This window comes from Crocodylus porosus, unplaced genomic scaffold, assembly GCF_001723895.1.
Source record: "Crocodylus porosus isolate Cpor-Errol unplaced genomic scaffold, CroPor_comp1, whole genome shotgun sequence".
Lineage (NCBI taxonomy): Eukaryota > Metazoa > Chordata > Crocodylia > Crocodylidae > Crocodylus > Crocodylus porosus.
The window spans coordinates 47,285,837-47,303,180 of NW_017728950.1; the positions used below are offsets into that span (position 1 = coordinate 47,285,837).

General features: G+C 41.4%; 1 protein-coding gene across 4 annotated transcripts in view; it reads left to right on the forward strand.

Moving 5' to 3' along the window:
- The window catches only part of MLLT3 (MLLT3, super elongation complex subunit), a 218,999-nt gene that overhangs the window by 182,957 nt on the left and 18,698 nt on the right, over positions 1-17,344 (forward strand). For all 4 annotated transcript variants that reach the window (XM_019555233.1, XM_019555236.1, XM_019555235.1 and 1 more), the window contains exons 7-9: positions 5,801-5,879; positions 12,379-12,505; positions 13,496-13,595. In XM_019555233.1, coding sequence (XP_019410778.1) covers positions 5,801-5,879; positions 12,379-12,505; positions 13,496-13,595 — 306 coding nt within the window. The remainder of the gene's footprint in view (positions 1-5,800; positions 5,880-12,378; positions 12,506-13,495; positions 13,596-17,344) is intronic.

The following is a 17,344-nucleotide window of genomic DNA, read 5'->3' on the forward strand; positions in this document are numbered from 1 at the left end:
TCCTCCCTTTCTTGAAGATAGGTACCACATTGGCCTTCTTTCAGTCTTCAGGCACTACACAAGAGCACCGGGAGTTCTCAAAGATCCGTGCCAGAAGCTGAGCTATGATGCTCGCCAGCTCCTTGAGTACCCTGGGGTGTCAATTGTCAGGGCCGGCTGACCTGAAGGTATCCAGCCTCTCAAGATGTTCCTTTACAAAGTCAGCATTGATGGAGGGCAGGGGATCTCCCTCACCTGGAGCTTCCTGTCCCGTAGTGGGCGTGGGCGTGGGTGTCCCATGGGACTGACGAAAGATGATGGTACCCATTTAATAGGTTGGCTTTTTCCTAGGCATCAGTTGTCAGTTGCACAGACCCAAACTATTTACAAGATTGAGTTGAATCTCTGATCCATGTTACCCAGCTCATGTTCCATTAATGTGTGTCCATTCCCCATGGATGATGCTCTCTTCACCAGGGCACCCGTTAGAGTAACTAGAAATAACAGCTACAAACTGACAGAGAGCAGATTCAGGTTAGACATTATGCCTGTGTGACGCAACTAGTATTAGTTTCAGATTCGGCTGATTAGGGGGATAGTGATTCAATTCAGTGATTCGAATCACTGTCCTGAATTGATTCAGCCAAATCTGATTCGGAGATTAAGTGCTTCTGAATCTCTGAATCGCACAGGCCCATCCCCCACTGGCTCTCCCAGCCCCGACAATAACTGTCCTGCCCACCTTAGCTCCTGGCACTTTGGGGGGGAAAAAAAGCCTGCATTTGCCAGGTGCTCCCCAGCAGTGGGGCGATCCCTGCTGCCCCCCAGTGCCCCACACTCCATGGGGGGGCTCTGCATGAGCCTGCCAATCCCCCATCCACCCCAGCTCAGTGCTAATTAGCAGCACAGCAAATGAGTGCACCTGCGGTGCATGTAGTTTGCTGCATCTCAGACAGGTTTGAGTTGCCGCAAACTGCATGTACACACTTGTCAGGCCGCACACAAAATGTCAGGTTACTAGATGGCATGTTCATAGTTTTGGATTTGGAACATAGGTTTTAGTTTTCGACGATACTTGCTTCTGATTTGTTAGAGCTTATGGGTTGATTGGATGTTGGAATAGGAAGATCAAGTTATGTATTATCTATATTTAAACAAATACTTTTAATTTTAAAAATCTCTTCCTCTCAACACCTGTTCCTTTGAAAAGCAGACAGAGAAATCTAACTTCCATTCTTTAATGAACTAATTCTTGTGAGAATTTTTAACTCACAAATAGGAAGTGTTACTTTTTTCAAAATATTCTGCTTTATAGAAAGAAATCATTCACACTAAAAAGGGTAAAACATTTTTTATTTAATATCTTGAGTTAAAAATCAGTAGCCAGAATTTGTGCATTCCAGTTGTTTGCCTTTAGCCTCTTATAAATATGCTAGTTTGTCACGCCAAGTGACATTTTACCCCATTACCACATTAGCTATATTTTTATCACAAGGGATGCAGTTCTTTTTTCAAGTTACGGTTAAGCTTATCTGAAGACCACCAAATAGCCCTTGTATAACTATTGAACACAGAACCAACAATTGTCCATAGGCTGTTTTATTCTATTTAAGTAAGTTTTTTATTTCATAAATATTTAAAAAGATGCACAGTGATAAAATCATGTAATTGTATTGCACTAGCAGCTATGGGCTCTAGTCAGGAATAGATCCCACCATGTCGGACACAGTCATACAAGCCTTGATAATACAGATCCAATTAAAAAAAATTCTTTACTGCAAAGTATTTACATTTGAAACAAATCTGTATGATAAATCAACTCAAGCAAATTATAGTTCTGAGAAATATAATAGATGTCTTAATTCTGTTCCCGTTGAATTCAGTGGCAAAACTTCCTCTGACTTGAATGGGAATAGTATTATAATGTTGCCAGCTTATCATTATAAGTCTCATTACATACATAATACACACATGGAATCATGTGACTGCAAGAGAATTTCACCTTTCATTTAAACCAAAATGGATTATTGAAGCAAAACCTTAACTGTTATTTTAGTTTCATTGATTCCCTTCCACAATTGCATTATTTTTTCTTGCTTTAATTTTATAACTCTTTAATTTTAAATGACTACAGTTTTAAATAAGCTTAATTCTCTTAATAATTAGAACTTTATTATGATAGTTAAGTATCTTTGGTTTTGATATAAAAGCTTAACTTCCCCTCTAGGCTGCATAGTGTGAGCATCTGAAAGTTAATTTTTGTGAATTATTACAACACTTTTTTTTTAATTCTATCTAATTTTTTTCTGCTGTTGTTGTTTGGGAGCACAAGAATATCAAATTTAGGCAAAGTCTATTTAACTCAAGCTTTCTCCCCTTTCCCATACACCCATTTTATCTTTAGCGGGGAGAAGGGTCAGAAATATTTATATAATTCCAAATAAGAAATGATTTCCATGAAATTCTCACCACCTATTTCACAATCTTGCGTTGTCGTGTTATTTATATAGATATATTGATATTGATATATCTGGATGATAGAAATCTAGATAGATGAATTTGCCTGAAATCAACTCTGCAAATCAAAACTAAATCCACTGCATTAACAGGAAACAGAAGAAAAAGTTCGGGATGGAATGAAGCAGAGTGATTTGAGCAAAAGGGGGAGCATAACTGTCTTCAAAAAAGCTTTTCAGCCCAAAGCATCCTTTTTGTCAAGTAATTTCAAAACTCAAAGTCTTTCAGCCAGCTCTAATAAAGAAGCCAGTGTCTCTTGTGCATCAGGGTGAAAGCACTAAAAAGAAAATAGACTGTCTAAGAATGCAATAAATTGTATCGGGTCATTGCACGAATGAATAGTTTGGGTCTGAACCCCCATTAGTTTGTCTGCAGGAAAAGAAAATGAGTAAAACAGGATAAGGACATCTCAAAGAACATTTTCCTGGTACCATCCTGAGCTTTCATTGTTGGAGGACATCCTTTTAGCTAATTTCAGTCCCGTAAAAAAATCTATTTGGTGATTAGTAATCAGTGGATAAGAACAGAAAGCCCAAGTGAATAAAGCCATAAATACTAAAGTCCTTGGAATAACAGCCTGTAAAACTGTCAAAAAGCATTGCTTAAGTGACAAAAGATAGCCTCTGGTAACAAGAAGTATCAGCCCAGCAGACACTAATCCATATTCACATATGGAAGACATTTTCAGTTTCTTCTAAAATGCAAACTTTCTCTACTAATAATAGTCATTCTTACGTGTTAAAAGCAGCTCTTTCTCTCTCTTCAAGGATTTCTCAGAACTGTTGAAGTGAACTTTAGTTTCAAGAAGGTAATACTCAACTGCCAGTCCTTCACATGAAATAAGTTCCTAAAGTTAAAAGCACATAATGTGAATGAGTTCAAGGTAGCATTAAGTAATATTTTAAAAGGAAAGCTTATCTTCTTGTGCTGAGTGGCTGTTCCTGTTTGATTTCTCAAAGTGATTTGGATCCTAATTTTAGTTGAAGCAGAGGAGTATTGTAGTTCCAGTAATGACAATTATTTGGCAGTGGAGCACAATATCCATAGCAGTGTTAGAAAGGATTAGTAAGATGTTATCCTACATAAGTATTAGAGTATTGAATGACTCGAAAGTTAATCCACAATCAAAACAGTGAAAGTGTCTTACACAAGTTGAGGGGATGTAACATCACATTTTGTGACAGCATACACAGCTAAAATATTTTAAATCAAATCTGTATATGTTGCTGTGATCTTATTTAAAGTGGAAACTTAGAATTTGAAATTAGTTCATATAAGTTAAAAGTTCTCTATAAAAACAATTAGTGAAGCATCAGAAAAAATAAAAATGCATGGAAACCCAATGAAACCAGTTGTTGACAAGTTACTGTGTTGCAAAAAGTAGATGTTCGAAGATAAATTAAATACTTGGGACAAGAGCCTGAAACTTCTTTCCAGAATGTTGGTGTCTCTAGTTTATGCTCCCTGTTACAGCTTTATTTTACGTTGTTATAAATTATTACATGATGAAGAATATTAATGATAACATTAATTACAGCTTTCAAGTGTTTTTAATGCCATTCCTTAACTGTCCTTGGTTCCAGCAGGTTTTCTTTTTTTTCTTTTTTGCATGAAAGGGCATTGGCAAAAATTTTAAGGAAAGTGGAGTGTAACACTAGTTGCCTAATACTATGAATGCTTACTATGTACGTAACAGTTGGGAAATCCCATTTAGTTCTCAGTTTTTTGAAAACAGTCATATTTGAATAAAGTTTGTACATTTCTGTGAGCTCAGGCCCAACGTTTGTATGTCATCAGTCTGACTGAGAAGACAGATGTTAAGTTTCTTCCCCACCTGCCTCAGACACCCACAGAAAAAGAGAAATGTTCTATTACCCAAACAGGCATCTTCTTGATTGTGCAAAAAGGCAGCAAAGGGCTGTAAATCTGCCTTCTCATTATAAAGGGTAACAATAGGTTGATTTATGGTGAAAAAACAGCTGTTAGGCTTGTACAACATGTGTACACGAAAGTGCAAGTTAACTCAGAGTTTTACAGTAGCTAAATATGATTGCTGGCTTTTTTTTTATGGGAATTTAGGGATTGATTAATCACAGGGAAGAACACATTGTCAAGAAAAGCTGGAAAATTTCTGTTTAACCTGGATAACGTCATGATAATACAATTCTATGAAGGACTGGGGGGATGTTTCTTTTTTTTCAATTGGGTTTGAACATCCAATTCTCTGCCCAGGTTATCATGCTTCCTTTGAGCCATTATTCTCTTCAGGCTAATTGTTTTTTAAACCTTTCTTTTAGCCATCTCTACCATGGATTTATTTAGCAAACACTTCCTTCCTTCATTTCTATCACATTTTAGGTGCCGAAACTACAAGGCTATAGAATATGGGTGGGTGGATGAAGGTAGGTGTATAACATGGTAATGGGGATGAGAACTCAGTGAACTTATGGAGAAAAACATATAAAATCTTAATAAGAATGAAACCAATGGAATTGTACAAGAAGTCTTTTAAGTACTGAACAGGTTTTAATAGAAAATTGTATCCTTTCTAAAGACTTGTTTAAACAACATGTAGAAATCTGTTGTAAGGCTTATAATTCTCTATTCAGTGCTATCAACTAGCTTTAATAATTCTATTGAAATAATACTCTATTAATATCCATGGATGTAGAATAATTTTGCTTCTAGCATAATTAAATCCCTTTGGTTAAATCTGTAGGGTGCATATATTTTCACTACAAAGGAAAAGTAGTGCCACGAGGAGAAACCACAATAGGAGCCAAAATATATGTTTATAATTGCATATAATGTTTCTGTTAATATAAGAAAATGATAAATCAGATTCTGTAGCTTGCTTCTATAGCTTTCTAAGCTTTACTCAGATCCCTCTTGCTCACTAGAGCTTACGGTGTCTTGATTTATTAGGGAAATGCCTTGGCTACAGTTAGACAAGCCCACATTACACTCTTAGTTCTCTTGCATTATGAACTCATGCTGCATAACTCTTCACACTGAGCCTTGGGTGGCCTACTGTATAATTAGTGGTTTTATCAAACCCAGCTTTCTATGACGCCTGTAGTGGAGCATGTGCGTCTGTGTGTTGTGTTGTATACATAGCTATTTGTATATTATTTGGCTCCTTGATACTATGGAGTGGCTAGTAATAATGATCTTTGCATTTTATTCTGTATAATGGTATTTTTTCCTTGCAGAGAAGTGCATGAAACAAACTACTACATTTTTATGAAGTTTGGAGCAAATGTATTTACTACTATTTTGTTTATTTGTTTCTTGTTCTTTTAAGTCTGAACAGCCTAGCCCAGCCAGTTCAAGCTCAAGTTCCAGCTCCAGTTTTACACCATCACAGAACAGCAGACAACAAGGTACCAAAAAAGGAAAAGAAATTGAGAAAAATGTGAAATGAAGGGGCCAACAAACAACGTAATTAGATGGCATCTCATTACCACTTTTCTGCTGTCTCTTATGGTCTTAAGTAATGTATTAGCCTCTGTTCTGCTTTATCTATTTTCCCCTCTTTCTCCTAGGCATATGTAAACTTGAAAGATGAAAGAGAAATGTTTATGTTCATTGAGAAATATTTATGCTCATTGGGAAGAGGGACAAGATAGCTGTTTGATTCAGTTATATATTATCAAAAGTGTGCTACTTACTTCATAGCTGCTAGACCTTAAGAAGCTTGCCTTTTTAGGGTTTTAATCCTGCAGAAGAATGAGTAACCATAGATTTTTGCTCCTGCCTGGAGCCCCACTCAGCTAACATCTAGTCAGGATCCCTTTGAAGGACCGTTGTCTGATGGTCCAGTTCTGTGACTTGCTGAATGTTTCTTCCCACTCCTTTCCCATTTTAATGAATTTGTCAAGAGTTGGAAGGCACTTGGCTAACCTCCTGAGTTTGGCTCCATATTATTTTAGAAGTTGAAAAGCAATAATATTGACTTTTCATAATAATCTGATGTAAAGAGAAGAGATGATTATTAGACTTTACATACAGGTATTAGTTTACTTGCTAATAATTTTTAGCTTCCTCGGAACTAAGTAAACAAATGTGAGTTGCTGCCAAAAGCCCCTGCCAAAGCAGTTCATGTATAAACAAACTGAGATTTATTTTCTTAGAGCTATTAAACTACTTATTTCCAGTTTGGCTTTTTTTCCCTTGACTTCATCAGATTGGACAACTAAGATTGTTCTTAATCAGGTTTTAAACCCCCCCCCCCCCCCCCCCCAAAAAAAAAAAAAAAAAACCAACCAAACAGGAAGCAATACAAGGAAAATGGCTTTTGATTAATTAAAATAGGTTTTTTTCATTTTATCCATGCATATACCTCAAATATATATTTTTGCTTTTAAGATTATTATAAATTAGATTTCTTTTTAAAATCAAATCTTCTGTCTGAGGTACTAAACAGAGCACATATATCCATCAAACTGTCTTTAGAAAGCTGACAATTACTGATTTAGATATGTATTTTAACAGCATTATTTCCAATGTGTTACATCTATAGGTGCAGACAGAAGTGATGATATTGGCCCAATCTGGCCCCTGAACACTATCTATATTTGTGACCAAACAGAAGTGCATAGCTACAGAGCTCTTTCAAAGGGCCCAATCCTGCAAGAATCTGAACCCTGATTTCATGAGGGTTCAGATGAAGACATTTCAAAACATAGTAACTTGTCTGCCTGCCTCCCTGTCTCGAAGCGTTTTTCAGAATAGGAGGGAGGAATGGAGTGGAGGGAATTCAGTCTGGGGTTTTTCAGCCAGCACTGGAGGGTGGGATGGATGGACTGGAGTCCTCCCAAAGTAAGGGAGCTCTAATCCACCCACTTAACCCTCCATCCCTGGGTGGGGAACCCCTAGAATTAGCTCTCTTTGCCCCTTCCCATTCTGAAAACAGCACCTGGGCTGGGAGGGAACAGAGACCATTTCTAGGGGAAACCGGCTATAGGCTCACAGCCAGCAGCTGAACTCCCCAACCCAAATTAACTTTGGTTTGGTGTGGGAGATCATTGTAACTCAGAATGCTTCCTACAAAACATTATGAGTTGCAGCAGGGAGCTGCTCTTTTGTCTGCCCTGATTTTTAGGCCAAGACACGAAAAATGAAAATAGGTTGCTGCTGCATTACTGGATTCAGACATTTGGTTTGTAATTAAGGCTGTGCAAGACCTTTCATATTGCACCACTATTCATGAAAAGCTACCTAATAATATGGGGTGCCCTATAACCTGAGCAGCTGGTATAGATTTGTTTCTCCCTCCCTGTTCCTTCCCACAATTTCTTCTAATAATTTTATTGGGGAGCCAAGTAGACCCATTCCTTCTTTCTGAACTTAACATGAGCTCAGAAACAAACTCACTTCTAGTTCTTAGCCTTTTGCAGAATAGGTCTTGGGCCTGTCTTCCTACACTTCTACCACCAGCATCTTCAAGGAGTGGGTGGTTTGCCTGCCTCTATTCCTACAGCAGTAAATGCCAGTAAAAAATCTTTTGTTCTGAGATTCCCTGTTAAAGGAATGTATCATCCTGTCTGTGTCTTCATAAACACACACATGTATCTGCTAGGGATGGAATACAGAAAATATTGTATGGCAGGATACCTTCTGCCTCTGGAGATACCAAAGGTGGATATATGTCTCTGTCTGGCCTAGAAGACCTTTCTTCATAACAAAGAGGAGCAAGCCAGCTGCCTGCTCTTTGAAGGGTCAAAGATAATGCCATCTGATTGCTTCTAGAGACACCAGGAAGAGTAAAGATAAAAAGGTCTTGTGTTGCACACCTGCACACACAAAAAGGTAACAGCACTTAAGCCTATCAAGAGGTAGCTTTGGACTTGCTAGGAAAGCAAGCTGTTTGCAGAAGATGAACAGAACACTCTGGTTTCAGTTTCTCTTTCCCTGGAGATTCAAATACTCAAAACTATCTAAGGACAGCTAGTGAATCCGAAAAGGATCACTGGAGGACAAAATGCTTAGAGTGGCCTTGCAAATCTTTGCAATATAATGTACCTCAGAGAGTAGTAATGGATAAATGTGGGGGATTTTGTCTGTTTGGGGGTTTTTTGTGTGCGCCCACCTTTGAGAAGGATCAGGTATTTTTGTATGTTGTTGTGAAATTTCCATCCCATATTAGTTTTTTAACTTGCTGTTGCCTCTTGGTTTTTTTCTTTCTTTATTTTCCTATACTTTTCTTCTGTATTTTCCTCTCCTTTGTCCATTTTTACTTTATTTCATAGTTTCATAGTTTCTAGGGTCAGAAGGGACCTGAGTAGATCATCTAGTCCGACCCCTCGCCATAGCAGGAAATAATACTGGGGTCAAACGTTTCTATCCTTTTCATACTTTCTATCCTTCATTTCTCTTCCTCCTACATCTTATACAGGATATATTCAATTTCTTAATCTTTTTATCTTCCCTCTGTCTGCTTGCTGTCCAAATATAGCCTCTTTATCATAGTTTCACCTTAAGTCCCTTCATTAGTCCTTTTGCGCATTCTCTTCAACTGTTTTGCCCTTCAGCCACTCACTCTGTGCACACGTAGACAACTGAGAAGGGAGCTGGCCAACAGGACCAACTGGTATCTCCTTCTCCAGTCCCGGTAGTGGTAATGCAGATGCCAGGGAAAGAATTTATTTCTAGACTCCCACAAGCTTATCAAAAGCCAAGAACAAGGCTTCTCTTCTGAAGAGTCCTGAGAAGGGCTCAAACCACAAATTAATTCAGAGTTCAACAATAAGCATTTCAAATTGGGTGAGTTTACTCTGGCGTAAATCTAAAACAGGCAAAAGAGACAGTGCTGATCACCTGCTTTAGCTTGTGGCAAGCACTTAATAGTGCCTCAGCTGGCAATGAATACTACCATGGGAGTTGCCTCTTCTGGCATTAGAGTGCCTGACCCACTAGGTATCTGCCCATCAGTTCTATCTGGGCTTGACTCCAAGCAGGCCTCAAGGTGTGCAAATAAGGATCGGAATCCACTGATTTGAATTTGGTCAAACCAAGCCAACTTCAACAAAACCTGCATATCATTACTTGTACACTGTCTTAAAGAAAGATTTTTGAGAACTGATGTTGCCAGCCAAAGTAATTAGAACGACTCTGGCCTGACTTCTGTCAGAATTGACGTAAACCACAGCACAGTTTTCCCTCCCTTAGAGAAGTCTGGTCATATGGCTGTGTACAGGTGTTATATTTCTATTGAAGAACTGCAGCCCTTCTGGTAGAAACAGTGTTCATACAGTTAGACAGCTTCTTCCAGAACAAAAATGGCTGTTCTCAGAGAAAAATAACCTACCTCCAGTCAGCTAGAAGTCGCTTCCAAGAGATTTTCTCCCAAGGGACCTATATGCTTCTCTGCCACTTGACTCTTCCCAGTGACCAGGAGGAGTTGGGTGGTTGTGAAATGTTCCTCAAGCATTCTGTGACCAGGAAGGTGGGAAAAGCCAGACCAATTCCACACCCTGAGCAGTTGTTCAATGACTGGAGCATTGCCAACTATTGCAGTGCCAGTTGCAACAGTGTAATCAGCTGCCACTGTAGTTGTGACTATTTTTGCACTTGCCACCTCCCTCCCTTCCCCTGACAGGCAGTGCCTGGGGCTGTGGCCCTGGTCACCCCCCACTCCCTTCCCTTATGATGCTTCTGGAGAAAGAAGCTGCTGTTCACCTCCTCCCAGTCAGTGAGGTCTGCTTTCCCCAGGCTGGGATTATCCTTGTCTAGAGAAGCTGTGGGAAGCTTTGGGGGTTAGATGCTCCCCTCACCTTGGCTTATGGGAGGGTAGCCCACTGCTCCCCACCCAATCCTCAAAACAGATTCCCCAGTGTGAGGAGTAGGCAGGCACTTTGCCACACTGCTCAGTCCACCTGGCTCCCAGTGCCTGGAGCAGCCATTGCTCCCTTGCCTAGCAGGAGTTCTGGCTTTGTTCCAGCTCTGACGTTATATGACAAAACCTGTCTTTGACTCAGTTTCTCTGTTTATCAAACTTCATGTAACAGTACCTAACTACATTACAAAAGTCTTGTGAGGCTTAATTCAATTACATTAGCAATGTACTTTGAGTTTTTTTAATTAAAGCAGTGGCCCTCAGCCTCACTGGACTTGGGCACCCCTCCATAAATTTTGTGACTTGAATGGCAACCAATGTCAAAAACTAATTTGTATATCACAGTGCTTACTTCCTTACACAAGGGCTGGGCAGTGGGGATGGGGGATTGTCCGTGCTGGGACAAGCCCGAACCTTGTCTATCTGCTTCTTACCTCATGGCTTGCTTATCTTCTTACACCTCACAGCACCCTTTAAAGCAGGAGCGGTCAATTATTTTGGGTAGAGGTCTGCTTACCCAGTTTTGGCAAGCTGTCGAGGGCTGCATGGGTAGCCCTGACCCTTCACAGGTGCCCCATTCACTGGTCACCATGTTGGGACCAGTGTCCCAATGTCTTGGGACCAATGTCTCAAAGCCAGCAGCAGCGGGGCTCAGAGCTGGGTGCAGGCTGGCAAGGGGCTGGGCTGGGAGAGTGGGGAGCTGGCCCGGCTCCATAGAGCCCCTGCTGGTTGTGACCCTGTACTCCTGCTGCCCTGCTCTGGGCCCCACTGGTGCTGGTCCTGGGACACCGGTGTGGGTCCCATGCACCTGCTCACTCCCAGTGTCATCCAGCCCTGTGGTACATACAGGGGGCAGCGTGAAGTCCTGAACCCCTGCTCCACAGCAAAGAACAAGCTGGTGCTGAGTGCAGGGAAAAGTGGTTCCTCCTCTGCCCTGTGGCCAGCGCTCCCTGCTGCAGCAGGCACAGGCAGCCCCATGCTGGCTGCGAGTGGGGCACCAGTCACAGGGCAGGGGAGGGGCTGTTTTTCCTGTGCTTAGTGCCGGCTCCAGGCTCGCCCATTAGGGCTGTGCTGTGGTGGTAGCAGCTGCGGCCCCCTGCTTGCTGCACTGGGCAGTGTTTGCCTGAGTTTCTGGAGTGGTGCAGCCACATGTTCTCAGGCCAGGAGCCCCTGGGGCTCCCAGCTGCGGGGTCAGGGCCAGGTGGGTCCAGCTTGGCTGCTTTGTGTGTTTAAATATGATGTACTCTAGAATCAAACTCCCTGTGGCATGATTCTGTCAAACTGTTTCTTACCAGTCCTCCTTTAAAGCAGCTATTCTGTTTTACATTGCCTAGAAATGTTAAACATGCAGATTTGAATAACTACATTATAAAAAATAGATTAAATAAAAGTAGCTAAATCCTAAACCGATGTTTAAGCAGGTTTACAGGAGAACCAGGCTTAGCTCCTGAGACAAATTAAAGGAGAGAGATAGGGTGGTGTCACATGGGATTGACACACTTTTTTTTACACAGCCACAGTAGCAAAGTGCTCACTTGACCTGAAGTTGACTTTGAAATAAAGGGAACAGCTAAATCTAAATAAATCAAAAACAGGCAGACAAAGACTGCCTTGCCCAGAACAAGTTACAATCAAAATGATTTATTAGACTCTGCTTTTCAATGCATCGATTAACCTAACAAATGTGCTATTACCAAAATGTCCCTGTAGCGCTTTAGTCTTTATTCACATAAAATATCCTTTGAGAAAGAGAAGGGAAGAAGCCTGTCAGTGTAAAAGTATCTTGTTTACAGTAACAAAAAATAACGTTCCATTTTTCCTAAATTAAAACATGCATGGAGAATATCTGGTATGGAAATATTTTACTTACTTGCAGGGGACCAGTTCTGTAAACATTTATATGTATTACTCCTTTTACTGTTGTGAGTAAGCCTATTGAAGTTGCTAAGCCTACTCACATGAGTAAACGATTAGCGTGGATTATTTTCTTTGAGCATTGCAATGTGAGTTTGATTTGTGTATGTTTTGTTGATTGTGTTGTTCAGGTCCCTTGAGGTCTATAATGAAAGATCTGCATTCTGATGATAATGAAGATGAATCAGATGAAGCAGATGAGAATGATTCTGAAATGGAGAGACCTGTAAATACTCGTGGAGGAAGCAGAGGTCGCAGGTGAGTAGCAAACAATTGCCAACAACTTGAAACCTGAGGAACTGTGTTGGATCATAGTTGTGATTGGGGGAGAGGGTATCAGCACCTGAGCTACAATAAGTCTGATAAACAGCCAGGAAATTCCACAGTCATTTTCTACAAGGAGAACACACATGAAGTACCTCCTGTAAACTATAAGATCCAGACATTCCTGAATGTGAGCTGCTTCTATAAAAACCATTAAGTTTATTGTCAGCTTGGTTCACTTAACCTGCACTGATTTTTCACACCATTGTGATGCAAGTGATTAATCTTGATTTACAATGGTGTTAGACCTAAATCAAGCCCTCTGTGTGCAATGTGACCTGTTCCATGAGATACAGGATACAAGTTAAGACAAAAATCTTACAGATAATTTAAAGTTCAGCTATTCTAGGGGAGAATCTGAAGAAAGAAATGATATTGAACTGTTAATTCACAGCTAGGGAAAAAGTATAAAATAAAAACAATTATAATTATCTTATCCTATTCAGCATATTTGCAATGAAATACTTCTACTAGCTGGAACCATAGGAGTGAGGAAGATTATGGAACAAAGGACAAATATCTCCAAGAACATGTTCCTCCTTCCCATAGTTTCAAGTGGTCCTGCAATTAAGGCACATACATCTCTGCCTCACTCAGAAAACCATAAAAGTTAAATCAAGTTTGCTGTTGTTCCTGTTCTGTTTAATATTGATAGCTTTATAGTTAAAAAGTGTACTTCCATTGAGGCACAAGGTTTGTGGAGAGAGAGGCACCTTCAGCTCTCTGTATTACATGAGGCTTATTCCAGTTGGATTCTCCAAAGTGGAAGCACCAGGTTGCTTGGGTTTTTGACCATTACTCAGTGGCACTTTCCTTCAGTTAATGACAGCTTGTGTAGCAAAGGATGTTCTCACCTGAAAAGTCTGTCCACGTATGCGGTCTTATGTTTTTATATCTAACTTTTGTGGCATTCTTTCTCCTCAGGGTTAGTCTAAGTGATGGCAGTGACAGTGACAGCAGTTCAGCCTCCTCACCACTACATCATGAACCACCACCACCTTTATTAAAAACAAACAATAACCAGGTACAGTAAGTGTCCACTGATAGCAGCTGTTTAGCTTTAGAACATGTTCATGTTCTTGATTGCCTTAGCCCAGTTACTTAGCCTGTAGGTAAGTGTTGGGGCTTTTTTCCAGGGGATTGAAAAGTATTTGGTCAAACAGATATTCATTTTCAAGCAGAAAAGTAGTATATTCAGCAGTATTTTAAGGAACTCTATGCTCCTGCATAAGTCAAGTCATACTTGTAAGTTAAGTATAAGTTAAATGTTTAACCTGGCTTTACACTTCTAAATGAAGACAAAGGGGGAAAAAATCAGAACAGCAAATGGAGTAGCTTAAACATGTCTTTTACAAATACAAAATAAACAGTATCAGCTGTGACAGGACAGCTACTGTTATCAACCATATTAAGTGAAACAGGCTTTTTGTTTGTTAAAAATAATGCTTAGAATTGTACCGCTAGTAGTTAATGTTTGCAGTGCTATTAAATATAGGTAATGTATATATGTAGTATCTGACAGATATAGAAACTGAGACACAAATCTAGTTTCAGTGATCCAAATCTGTATCTATACAATGTGTCAGTGGAAAACAAAGATTATAATTCAACTACATCTCAGTGCGTCTCTAAATTAACGGAGACCTGATGGGACTTCACCCATGACTGGACCACAGTTATAAATGGCTATACCCTGTATAGGAGAGATGGAGTAGACAAAAGGGGCAGGGGTGTAGCTCTTTATGTCAAGGTGAGCTACACGTCCCTGCTAGCTGACATGGGTGACCAGAGTGAATGACTGGAGTCTGGGTTAAAATCTGTGGGGAACATGGCACAGGGGACACAATGGTGGGAGTCTACTACAGACCTCCCACCCAAAGTCAAGAGCTTCACCAGGAGTTCACCAGGGAATTGGCTGAAGCCGCATGCTCCAGGTCCATGGTTGTCAAGGGAGACTTCAACTACCCAGACATCTTGTGGGAAGAGCGCTCGGCTAAATCCGAGCGATTGCAAAACTTCCTCTCATGCGTGGATGACCTCTGTCAGACACAAGAGGTCTACGGGCCAGTGAAAGGTAAAGTACTGCTCAACCTGGTACTGGCAACTGGGGACAACCTAATCGGTGACCTAACAATCGATGGGAAGCTGGGTGACAGCAGCCACGAGCTGATCACCTTCACCATCTGCTGTAAAGCTGGCAAGATGGTCAGCAGTACAGAAGTCCTTGACTTCAGGAAAGCTGACTTTGACAAGCTCAGGAGGCTTGTCGGTGAGGCCCTAAGGGACCATGACCCAAAGGGAAGGGGACTTCAGGAAGAGTGGTTGCTCCTCAAGGGAGTGATCCTTGATGCACAAGCTAATGCCATTCTGTCTTGGAGGAAAGGCAGCAAAAGGGCACAGCAGCCCCCTTGGCTCTCCAGGGAACTAGTAGACCTCCTGCAGCTAAAAAGAAAGACCTACAAAGAATAGAGGACGGAATCCACCTCAAAGGAGGAATATTCTGCAATAGTTTGGACCTGCAGAGAGCGAACAAGGAAAGCCAAGGCTGCAACTGAACTCCAACTAGCTACAAGTATCAAGGATAATAACAAGTCCTTTTTTAGCTATGTGGGGAGCCGGTGTGGCCCTGTGGGGTCAGGCCAACCCTCAGGATCTCAATATTGTGCTGTTAGACATGAGGGCGTGGTGCACGCACTCAAAAATCAATTAGGTACACACACACACACACACACACACTCTCTCTCTCTCTCTCTCTCTCTCTCTACCAGCTCAGGCACTTATACATCCAAACCAGCCTAGACACAGGCAAAGCTATCACCAATTCAAGCACATACACACTACACACTAAAAATTAGACAAAAATCAATTGTCAGTACCCACACACTGAGTACACATACACAGATCTCTAATTTGTATATCGTGCACACAATGATATATCACACAAACACCAGTTCACACGCATAGAACAATGCGATGCTGCAGCTACTAAAGCAACCAAAACGCTGGCTTACATCCATAGATGCTTCTCAAGAAATCCCAGGATGTCATTCTCCCCTTGTACTCGGCCTTGGTGAGGCTGCAGCTGGAGTACTGCGTCCAGTTTTGGGCTCCACAATTCAAAAAGGATGTGGAGAAGCTTGAGAGAGTGCAGAGGAGAGCCACGCGCATGATCAGAGGTCAGGAAAACAGATCTTACGATGACAGGCTGAGAGCCATGGGACTCTTTAGCCTGGAAAAGCGCAGGCTCAGGGGTGATCTGATGGCCACCTATAAGTTTATCAGGGGTGACTACCAGGATCTGGGGGAACGTTTGTTCACCAGAGCGCCCCAAGGGATGACGAGGTCGAATGGTCATAAACTACTGCGAGACCATTTCAGGGTGGACATGAGGAAGAATTTCTTTACTGTCCGAGCCCCCAAGGTCTGGAACAGCCTGCCATCAGAGGTGGTTCAAGCACCTACATTGAACACCTTCAAAAGCAAATTGGATGCTTATCTTGCTGGGATCGTATGACCCCAGCTGATTTCCTGCCCTTTGGGTGGGGTGCTGGACTCGATGATCTTCCGAGGTCCCTTGCAGCCCTAATGTCTATGAAATCTATGAAAACCCACCTACACATGCACACAGGTAAGTTCCTAACTTGGATGGTACAGTTTGGCGGATCCTCTTTCCTCCCTTTCTTGAAGATAGGCACCACTCTGGCCTTCTTCCAGTCTTCAGGCACTTCACCAGAGCACCAGGAACTCTTGAAGATCCATGCCAGGGGCTGAACTATGATGCTAGCCAGCTCCCTGGGGTGTAAACCGTCAGGGTTGGCTTATTTCAAGGTGTTCCTTCACGAGGTCAGCATTGATGTTGGATAAGGGATCTCTCCGACCCGGGCCTGATCCGTAATGGGCGTGGGCAACCCATGGGACTGATGAAAAACCGACACAAAGTACCCATTTAGTAGGTTGGATTTTTCCTGGGCATCAGTTGTCAGTTGTCCCTTCTGGTTTAGCAGGGGTCCAATGTTGCCCTTGCTTTTCCTCCAGTATAGCAAAATCCCAAGTTTTTCTTTTTCTTTTTTTAAATGCATTCCTTCCCCTTCCCCAACCATTTCTGACTTTGTCTCTCCCTCTCTATTCTCTATAGATAAGTAAGGGAATAAGTTTCAGCATTTTATTTTGGTAGCAAGTTCAATTTTTTTGTTTTTTCTCCTTCTTTATATTGTATCATTATTATGTTTATATTGATTTTTACTGTTCTATGTTACTGTTTTACTGGTACTATATGATTTAGGTCTACATATGTAAGTTAGCATAAGTCATGCCAAGTTTCCATTTTGTTTAAGTCTCCATCCTGTCCCCAGGCCCGGTTGTGTAACCCATGACTCACACCTACCCCTCCTATGTAACTTGGTTCCTGAATGAATGGAGATGATTGAGGGTGCTTGAGAGACAATGGCAGTAGGTCTAAAAATAGCTCCCTCTGAATGACCGAACCATCAACACCAATACTACACCAACGACCCAGCCCTTGGAACCACCCACCAGCATTCAAGAAACAAAAGATGAGGTAAACCATCATTGTGCCAAGGCTGCACATGCTCAGTAAGAACACCTGGAACCCTCTGGAACAGGACTGGCATTGCCTGGACAGGTCCTCCCCATAGGAGATCAGAGGTAGTCTGCCCCATAAAAAGGGGTAGTGAAAACTGACTCCTTGGGATGCTGTCACGGAGTCACAGAGGTGCCCCGTGATTGTGAGGGTGATTGGCAGAGCTGTCAATC